The 9,531-nt window shown below is 38.6% G+C and overlaps 3 protein-coding genes across 3 annotated transcripts; all 3 read right to left on the bottom strand.

Annotated features, from left to right (window-relative positions):
• Positions 1 to 1,163: 1,163 nt before the first annotated feature.
• Positions 1,164 to 2,426, bottom strand: LOC131323736 (uncharacterized). The gene is made up of 3 exons (XM_058355581.1): positions 1,854 to 2,426; positions 1,647 to 1,745; positions 1,164 to 1,541 (listed from the first exon to the last, which is right to left on the bottom strand). The coding sequence occupies exons 1-3, from the start codon at positions 2,424 to 2,426 to the stop codon at positions 1,164 to 1,166; spliced, it is 1,050 nt and encodes a 349-aa protein (XP_058211564.1).
• Positions 2,427 to 2,439: 13 nt separating this feature from the next.
• On the bottom strand, positions 2,440 to 3,975 carry LOC131323735 (protein FAR-RED IMPAIRED RESPONSE 1-like). Its single transcript, XM_058355580.1, has 4 exons — positions 3,859 to 3,975; positions 3,574 to 3,768; positions 2,622 to 3,487; positions 2,440 to 2,512 (listed from the first exon to the last, which is right to left on the bottom strand). Exons 1-4 carry the CDS (start codon positions 3,973 to 3,975, stop codon positions 2,440 to 2,442), a joined length of 1,251 nt encoding a protein of 416 aa, XP_058211563.1.
• Positions 3,976 to 6,328: 2,353 nt separating this feature from the next.
• On the bottom strand, positions 6,329 to 8,560 carry LOC131323734 (uncharacterized). Its single transcript, XM_058355579.1, has one exon. It carries the CDS (start codon positions 8,558 to 8,560, stop codon positions 6,329 to 6,331), a length of 2,232 nt encoding a protein of 743 aa, XP_058211562.1.
• Between the last annotated feature and the right edge of the window lie 971 nt (positions 8,561 to 9,531).

The following is a 9,531-nucleotide window of genomic DNA, read 5'->3' as shown; positions in this document are numbered from 1 at the left end:
ATTCCTAAGAGTGACAAGAAGGGCACCCTATTTTCCTCCATTAAGGACCATAGGTCCATAACCATTCGAAACCATGAAGAAGTTCATCAGCCCAAAGGCCCAAGAGAATCAAAACCAACGAATCCAATCTAGGCTACCTCTTTCGAATTGGATCCTATCGAGATTTCCTCCGATCGTCTCGAGATTTTCCCACTAAAGCAGCACAAAACCCATTGCCCTCCTCTCCAAAACTCCTTACTCTGGACTCTACAAGCACGAGACTCCCATTTTTCGACTCCCACGAAACCAAATGGTATATGGACATCATTTTCTCAACCTTCACCAAATCTTACTCTATGTCAGGCGACTGGAAGAAATTCGTTTCCACCCACGGTTTGCAAGATAGTGATACCATTCGGTTCTTCAACATTATTAGAGAAGAAGAGGGACATTGAAATGAAATGATGGGAAATTATCTGTTTGACAAGTGTTTGACTCGGAGTGATCTGAGAGAGCTCTGTATTCCTAAAGGAGTTGCGGAAAGGCATTTCCCGTGCATCGAGACGAGTCCGGGAAATTAGAAGGCGGAGATCGATTGTGTGGTTTTGTTGCGGTGAGGAAGAGGTTTGGGAAATGGAATTCAATAAGGCCTCGAGAACAGGTGGGTATAGGATTGTTGGAAACTGGAGCAAGTTTGTGAAACTGAACCTGTTGGAAAATATGAGGCCTGCTTTACCCACCCCCAGCCTCACACCCCATTTCTCATATTACCTGCTCCTCCCTCTGCCCATTTAGTTTTTTTTTTATTTTTTATTTTGTTTCTTTTTGTTTCTTTTCTGTTAGAATTTTTTTTTCGTTTTTTTTTTCTTTATTTTCTTTTGTTTTCTTCCACTTTGAATATTTTCTTTTATTATTTTAATAATTTTTTCTATTTTCTTTATTTGTTTTTTTTTCTCATTTACCTCCCTTCCTTCTTCTTTTTTTGGTTAACTCAAATTCTATTTTCAATTAAAATTAACTTTATACTTAATAAATTTATATTATTTTAATTAGTTAATTAATTAGTCTTAATAATGAATAATAAAAATAAATTGTAATGAACAATAATAAATTGAAATAAAATTTCATTTTATTATAATTGAGTACATATTGTCAAAACATGAAAATACGTAAAAACACAAATTTTAATCAATATCTCCTCCAAATGTTGCTCTCGGCGTGCTTATACCCATTACTTCATACCACAATAGCAAACGTGTTCCATAACTGGCAGCCCATCCTTTAGCTTCGTCCGATGAATTCTCCTCCCACCATGTTGGGATGGGTGGTACGGGGTAATGAGGTTCTAAGAAAATTTGCACAAAGTGATTGTTGTTAACACGGGCAACAACAATTTCTCGGCGGTATTCGACTGGAACTGGAGGGGATCTCAATGGCAAATGAGTAAAACAACCGCAAACATCCTCATCAAATGTATGCAGTACATGGTTGTACCTTGTTGCGATGACAACTCCCAAAGTCATGGCTTCCATCCAATGATCCTTTGGTGCTGTAGGCTTGAACTAATTCAGTAAAATTAGTAGATGATTTGCCCAATCATGTACTGGATAAAACACACTGTATAGATAATAATTTTGTCGAATCTCTTCAATAAGCTCCTCTCGTACTCGACTCCAATCATTTTCACTATACCCGATTAGTGCAGCTATCGCCCTTAATCCACAATGACCATCACCAAGCACGTCAACAGTGTGGGAAATATAACGCTGATAAGCATGAGGTAATCGTTAAATGTAGCGATCAGTGATGGATGGAACTATAAATTGAGTGTTGCGAACCCCAGAACCCCTCCCACGTCTCCCTCTCCCTCTCACTCGCGATGTTGCAGTCTTTGATCCTGAAGTGGATGCTTCTAAGAAAGAAGGGATGCGACGTGTACTCTGCTCATCTCTACCTATAGGTCGACCTCTATGTTTGTTGTACGATGGAGGTCGAACTGTGCTACGAGATGGATCAGCCATATCGATAATCATGTCTATGATATGCTCTCGCATAGGTGGATCCATCCCATCTAATATCTCAACGACCTGAGATGTCATGTTAGGTCGTGCTCCCTCCTCATTAAACTCGGTTGCGTGCATAGACAACCTAGTCCAATGAGCGTGGATACTCCATAGCGGAATTGGAGTGGAAATGGAACGATAATATGTAAGATTGTGCATGCATGGCAATCCGTGTGTGATTTTGATCGTACAGTTGCAATAGCCAACAATGTGGGGAGATACTTCTAAAGCGGTTTCTAGCTGATCATGTATGAACTCCATTGCCTCTAATGAAATGCGACACCTTAACTGATCAAAAATGTCGTCACGTAATTGTTTGTGGCGTGGAATGTTCAATGATTTCTCGAACGACTTCTTAATTTTCCCGAACTGATTTTTCAACATCTTTTCTATTTTATCAAAAGATGTTTGTAACGATGACATGGTATCTCCCAAATATAGCTTTAGCCTTCGCATGTGCAGACTCTGCCCTGTAATAGAATAATGCACTGTGTTTAAATAAAAAAGTATCAAAAGTATCCCTTAGTGTAGTAGAGATATGCACAAAATTTTAATAGTAAAGTCAAAAAGCGATTATACCTTTGACTTGAATTGCTTTCGAGGTGCATATATGTATCTGTCCATGCTGAAACAAACCGCTCTTTGTACGACCTTAACCATGTTTGGCACAGGTAAGTTATGACATTCGGGAACTGGCGAAAATCATCGCACATGGCTTGCCACTTCTGTTCGAAAGACGAAGGTGTAGATGAATTGATAAGCGAGTGCCATGACGTGATGAAGCGCTTCCATTCCGGACCAAGCACACGGCTGCAGTTCTTCATAACGCACTGATTTATGTGCCAAATACACAAGATGTGACGTGTCGTAGGGAAACATGCTTCAATGGCGTTCATAAGCGCTAAATTCCGATCTGAAACAAACACCAATAGCATCGACGCCCCTTTTTGAAGCATCCAGTTTTTTAAGTTATCCAATGCCCATGTCAATGTCTCTTCTCTCTCATTACTAAGATAAGTGAACATAAGCGAGTAAGTTCGCCATGTGGATGTGATACCCATAACCTCCAATAGTGATTTTCGATACTCATTGGTCTTGTACGTGGCGTCAATGATCAGTACAGACAGAAAGTTGACAGATAGCTCTAGACTCATAGGATGAACCCAAATAATATCTGTGATTTCGTTAGTATCCGAATTTGTAAGAAATTGATGGAGGTAATCTTTCTTAAGTAATTGACGTATGACATACTGAATAGGAGTTAGACTGTCCAGTTTGGCTGCTTTGTTTGCAAAAATGGTGTTATAAACGCTCTTGATTCCCGTAGTGTTTGACAGGTCTTTTTGCTTCAAAATATTAAGAATCTCACGAGGCGCAATGTTGTTGGCCATGTCGACCACAAATTGTTTCTCTATTGGTTTTAGCCTTGACGGGTACTTGTGGCCCTCAATATGTTTTGCTATTTCATGGTTATGGACACCACTAATAACCTCTAAACCCCACCTGATACCGTATGGATGTTGTGGTATACCTCGCAGTTGAAATGGGCAATCGCATCAACCAGATACCGTGGCGGTTCGTACTTTCCTCCTCTTTCACAACCAAGAATGCACTTCGGCAATTTGCCGCCTTTTAACTTAGCAGAATTTAAAATAACCACCACAATACCATATTTTAGACCAACGCTCCGCGCCCAAGCTAACATATCTTCTCTAGTTTCAAAAATCTATATAAAAAAATGAATATGTATAAATACAACATTAACCAGTCTTAACATAAATAACGAATATGCAAAACAATAACAGTAAAAACTAACCTGGTCGGTAGTAAATTCTGGTGTATAATCGCGACTATTGTGGGAGATGCTTTCCTCACTACGAACATCATTCTCAAATGACCAACTATCTGAAATTGAAAAGTTGTAATCATCCATTGTTCCGTCTCGAATTTTCCGCTGCGGCGTTCCTAAAAAATTTGACAGATACACAGTCTGTGAGGAAAGCCTAAGTAACCATGCTAAATTTTCACCGAAAATCATTATTCTAAATTTTGTGGATTATGTTTGACATAGAAATAACCAGGAAAGTCCCAAGTCGGATGGTCGGACAAGTTCAGTTAGAATCACCATTCCTTCCTTAGTCGGTATGAAGCCAGACTTGTTGACAAACTTTCGAGGGTGTTAGCCTCGGGTTACTCCACAATTGTAAAAACGATCATAAAGCATAGTGTCACATGGACGGACACTTTTGGAGTGGAAACCACTTATGCTTTAGATCAGTAATTTTAGTAGAATAAGTTTGCTAGCTATCTTTAGTACTTTAACTTAATATGCATTTTTAAACACAAAAATAAAATATAACAGAAGGTTACGGTAGCTTACGGAAGATGAATGTGGCTATCGAACGAAGTGACTTCTTACGGTAAGCTTACGGTAGCTTCGAAAGAGAAAAGAAAAGACTTTCTTTTTCTCTCGAAAATAAATATGGACTAAACTAATAAATTTTTTGGATTGAAAGGCTGGTCGGGTGGTGGTTTGGTGGCGGCCTTGGGTTGAATTTCTTGAAGAACTTAAGAAGAAACTCAATAATACCAAGAACAAAGAGCAAACACAAAGTTTCAAGAGAGAAAAGTTGGAGAGATTCAAGGTGTGAATTGAATGGCTTCACAAAGGGTTCTATTTATAAGAAAACGAGGACCTCTCTCCCCACCCCATATGGCCGCCCCCCGCCCTCCATATATTTGCTCTATGGTTGAAGTTTAATTCTAGGTTCAAGTCTAATAAAAATATAGTTACAAAAATAAATGTTTCAATTTTTAATCTGTTTGAACCGATGCAAATATGTTATTTTTCTGATCATTTCATCCTAAATGGTCGTAATAAATTTTTGCCTCCAAGGCCTTTCAATGAACACCCTAAGAGAGTCTTGAAACTAAATAATGAGTTTTAGGGTGTTTGTTGAAAGGTCTTAGAGCAAAAAATTTATTATGACCATTTAAAATAAAATGATCAAAAAAATACGATTTTTGACCCGGTGTATTTGTAGAAATTAAATAAATAAGATAAAATTAATTAAATAAAAACAAATTTTAAAAAGTGAAGGTGTTTTAAGAGGGGAGAGGGGAGCGGGATGTTTTTTGGGTGGGGGGGCCGGGGGAAAATCCGGATTTTAAGGGAAGGCTGGGGTTTGATAAAAAAAAAGAAAACAAAAAGGGAAAGGGGGGGGGGGGGGGGGGGGGGGGGGGGGGGGAGGGAATAGCAATTTACGAAAATATTATAGGATATAATTTTTTATTTTATTTTACGTGTGAATGGAAATTGATTTGTGAAGAAGTGCGGGTTGGAAGTTAAAGACGTGGTTGTGTTTTGCGAAGCTGAACCCAGTTCAGATGATAATCGGTGTAGTTTTTCGATAAGATTAATTGAGAAAGACGTGGTTGTGTTTTGCGAAGCTGAACACGGTTCAGATGATAATCGGTGTAGTTTTTCGATAAGATTAATTGAGAAAGAGAAACAAAAGGGACACTTGGACTTTTCTATGATTATGTGCAATTTTGCTTGTGGAGAAGGTATCAAAGTTAGAGACTTTTGCTTGTAATTCATTGAAGTGTAAGGGAAGGTTCTAATTCCAAATTTCTCTTGCTGACATGTGATCTCCAACGTGAAGAACCGCTTCAATTTGCTATGTAAAGAGGTTTCAGAAAGATTAAATCCAAACCACCCAAAGATTAATGGCCTTGATATGAAGAAGAACCAACAAGAGGGAGAAATAAAGCACATGTGAGCCAAGATTTACGTAGTTTGGCACAAGCTATGTCCAAGAGCAATTACAAGAAACAAGGATACCACGAAATCAAACAGATCAAATGCTCCAAAGAAGTAAATGATGAACAAGGAAGCTCTCACAAACCTAAGGAGACTTTCAAAAGGAGGGTTTAACAAAAAAATAAAAATAAAAAATAAAACTCACAAGTCTCCAAGTTTCTCGTAAGAAGTGAGAGAAAAGACCTATCTATTTATAGCTAATGAAAAAACCTTCCCTAGTTATTCATTGCTAACACATGCAAAGCACGTGCAATATTACTAGTTCCTCTAAATGATTCTGGGCTAGAAATCGCATAGCATATGCATAAACCACATGGCTGTTTTTTATTTTAATTACTAGCGGTATAGCATAAAGAAAAAACCGTATGGCATGTCTTTATTTTACAAACTAGAGAAGTTCATAATCCAAACAAAACAATTAGAGAATACAAAAATAGCATCGCACAAGTTGTAATCTAGGCTTTCACTCAACAACATTTATATGCAACTCACCAGAACTGGAAGCCACTATCTCATTGTTTAATGAAGGAATAATAGCAGGAGGGTTCTTTTGCATCATGTAAGCGTGCCACTCATCAATATACGCAGCTCGATCCCCACATAAGCTCGGGAGTTGATGGTGTTTAATGATTTCCAAAATCTCTTCAGTTTCACCCAAAAGATGAGCCGCGAGCTTGATACTCTTCTCCCTTTCCTCTATGGCGCCATGATAACATTTTTTTACTACAACACGCGGCAAATTTGAAAGGCTAGCTCCCAAAATATCGGCAATCATGATGGATAGTTGCTCGAACAAGTGCCCATCCGTGCGCGCATCCATGTTACTTTTATAGTCATTCAATATGGTTTGGCTAATTTTGTGCATTGAATTAGTAGCTAGAACTTTAGAACGTTCGGTCACGCTTCTTTGGAACTCAAATGTAGCCTTTTCAGTAATATCAATTAGGGCTTGAAGAGTCCCCTCGATGGTTTTTCCTGCTAGAGGTAATTTTCGAAGATCCTTATCCAGCCACTTGCGATTAAGTTCAACTCCTGCCCACACGAGATCTGCTACACATTTCAAGTTCCGCCTATTATCTCCTTTAGAACTGAAGCTTTCCTCTACAAGGCCGGCATACAAAAGGCCTTCACTCACACTACTTATCAATCGGTCCACCGTATAACTTTCAATGTTAGGGAGTGCAATGGCGATGCTGGTTAAATTCACCACAGACATAGTCCAACTTTTCGGAACCTGGTTGGTTTTGTCAAAATCTGCAACCCCCTTGAAGTTGTTGTTGGTTTTTTGTAAAAGCTCGGTTAGATTTTTTGGCTGCTTACTTTTGCCCATCTGTATCACTTGATTCAGCTCATGACACATATTCTTCATAATAATTTTGGGCAACTTTGCCTCACCTTCAAGTTGTAGGACATAAAGATCCAACTTTGGACTCGTATTTTCTGGGTATAAACTTCTGTTATTTGTTGATGCATTGGACTCAGGGTCCTCCTTCATCCTCTTGCAAAAGTAGAAACATGAGAACAATGGGAGTGTGATGATGATAGAGATTAACTGAACCAATTTACTTGCTACCACAATACCAACCTGGACAGCTATGCATACGTTCAGAACAAGAATTTTTGCACTCCCAATCACTTTTTTGCATTTCACAGAGCGAATTGGAAAGGGTAAGGGTGCCGCTTTCCAATCAACCAACCTTTGGATCCAATAGGTTTCTACTAATTTGAACTCTTTGTGATGGGTGTTGGTAAATAGGTTGTTGCAGTTGATGCTAGTGGCAATAAACCATCTACATACCGGGGCAATAGTACCCACAACCACGCCAATATACTGAATTATTAAAATAAATGAGATTGACCAACCATAACTTGAACCAATCCCCCCATCAATATTATAGAAGTACGCATCACGCTTCGATAAAATATCTGCTCTAATTAAAGAAAGTGCAGAGGCCAGACAGATTGGCCCTGAAGTAGCCGTGACCACAGAAAGAGCCATCACAAATTGGGGGCTTCCGGTTTCTGCCATCACCCAGTATTTCTCGACCACTTCTTTCAGTTTCTGATGTGTTAGCTTTCCTATTTCCTCTAACTTCCCCACCTCACAAGTAGTTTCGTGCAATTCATTATACTTCAATTCTATATATCTTTTAGCGGTGGGAATTGTCAAAACTAAGGAATTCAGTGTCACAAACAACACAAGCATGGAAATAATATCAAATTTTATATGTGTCTTGAACACATCATCGTCTGTCACATCTCCCCAGGTATGCATTTGAATACAATTATTTACGATAATGGTGATCAACAGAATACCGAAGGCCACAATGTTCATGAAAATTTCATTATTTTTCATAGATGCGAAAGAGATTAGAAAGTTTCCCATTACCGTAATCATGAAAACATTGCTGCTAAGCTTCGCAAGCGAGTATTTTCTGCCCCACATGGCTGTGGTAAGATCCACTGGAAGCTTCATTGCCACAGCTAATACAGTGAGGGAAGCAGCATTCATGGTGAAATACTTACTGGGGAACCAAAGTTTTTTCCGGCGGATTCCGTGAATAACATCTCCAGCCATGGCAACGGAACAGACCAGTGATGCTGCTGCAATATACATGCCGATCCATGGCATAGGAGATTCAAGAGATGCTTGCAAGAATTCTTTATGCTGTTGGTTGAATTCTTGTTCTGTCATTTTCCACTACCCTTTGATTGCAGTTTCCGCACTGGTTGTACAAATGTGAAATATTGTATCTCCCCCTTTCCCTTTCCCTTTGTGTTTATTGTTGTTTCAGTTAACTTATCTCTCCCTTTCCCTTTGTGGATATTGTTTAATTTCAGTGAACTTATACGCAGAATGAAATGTGAAGGACACGTACGATTGATTTTCCGCTTGACCAAAAAAAAAAAAAAAAAGAAGAACACGTACGGTTTCTGGTTCCTTTTCCCGGAAATTACCCACCAAGGTTCTCGAAAGGCCTATTGCCTTGCAAGATTGAATCTTGCACACCAAAGAGTCATAATTGTGGACACGGTTTCTCGGAAGATGTGGTAGCTAGAAGACGTGGATATGCTTCCATGGGTGGGTCCTTGTTAAGCTTAGGCTCTGTTTGGAACCTGTGGAATGGAAAGAAAAAGAAAGGAAAATTAACAAAATTTCCTTTCCATTGTTTGATTTGAAAAGAAAGTGGGAAGAAAACAAGAATTTTAAGTGTAGTAAATAGTAAACTTTTCCTCCTATTTTCCTCTCATTTTTCTTCTCTTTTATTCCTTTCTTTTCCTTTCCTTTCCGTAGGTTCCAAACAGAGCCTTAATTTCCATGGGTTAATTTGGCAGCATCTCCCTTGTAGGGTTGCCTACTTTATAAACCTTGGGCTCCCTATGGCCCGTTTGGATAGATGATTTATTTTGGGTGGATATAGAATGAGGACAGATTTGAGGGTGGATATGTAATGAGAGTTGATATGTTAAGAAATGTGAATATGTAATGAGGGGTAATATGTTAAGAATGATAGATTTGTAATGAGTGTTTGGATGATTTTTTGAGAATAGAAATTTGGAGAGTAGATATGATGAGATAAAATGTCAAAAGACTAAATTACCCCCACTTTTTTTTTTAATGCTCAAAATTGATTCATCACAGCCTAATTCATCCAAACAACAACT

The sequence above is a fragment of the Rhododendron vialii genome, chromosome 4a, assembly GCF_030253575.1.
Source record: "Rhododendron vialii isolate Sample 1 chromosome 4a, ASM3025357v1".
Classification (NCBI taxonomy): Eukaryota; Viridiplantae; Streptophyta; class Magnoliopsida; order Ericales; family Ericaceae; genus Rhododendron; species Rhododendron vialii.
Note: the sequence above shows the minus strand (reverse complement) of the source record. Positions and strands in the feature narration are given on the sequence as shown.

What these genes read in the sequence shown, in the direction of transcription:
- LOC131323735 (XM_058355580.1), bottom strand. Translation starts at nt 3,975, where the DNA reads ATGGATGATTACAACTTTTCAATTTCAGATAGTTGGTCATTTGAGAAT. An exon ending in CAGAATTTACTACCGACCAG is followed by an intron (nt 3,769 to 3,858) that starts GTTAGTTTTTAC and finishes TTTTTTATATAG; the next exon opens with ATTTTTGAAACTAGAGAAGA. An exon ending in TTGCCCATTTCAACTGCGAG is followed by an intron (nt 3,488 to 3,573) that starts GTATACCACAAC and finishes AAACATATTGAG; the next exon opens with GGCCACAAGTACCCGTCAAG.
- LOC131323734 (XM_058355579.1), bottom strand. Translation starts at nt 8,560, where the DNA reads ATGACAGAACAAGAATTCAACCAACAGCATAAAGAATTCTTGCAAGCA.
- LOC131323736 (XM_058355581.1), bottom strand. Translation starts at nt 2,426, where the DNA reads ATGTTGAAAAATCAGTTCGGGAAAATTAAGAAGTCGTTCGAGAAATCA. An exon ending in CAAAGACTGCAACATCGCGA is followed by an intron (nt 1,746 to 1,853) that starts GTGAGAGGGAGA and finishes CATGCTTATCAG; the next exon opens with CGTTATATTTCCCACACTGT. An exon ending in GTGAAAATGATTGGAGTCGA is followed by an intron (nt 1,542 to 1,646) that starts GTACGAGAGGAG and finishes TTACTGAATTAG; the next exon opens with TTCAAGCCTACAGCACCAAA.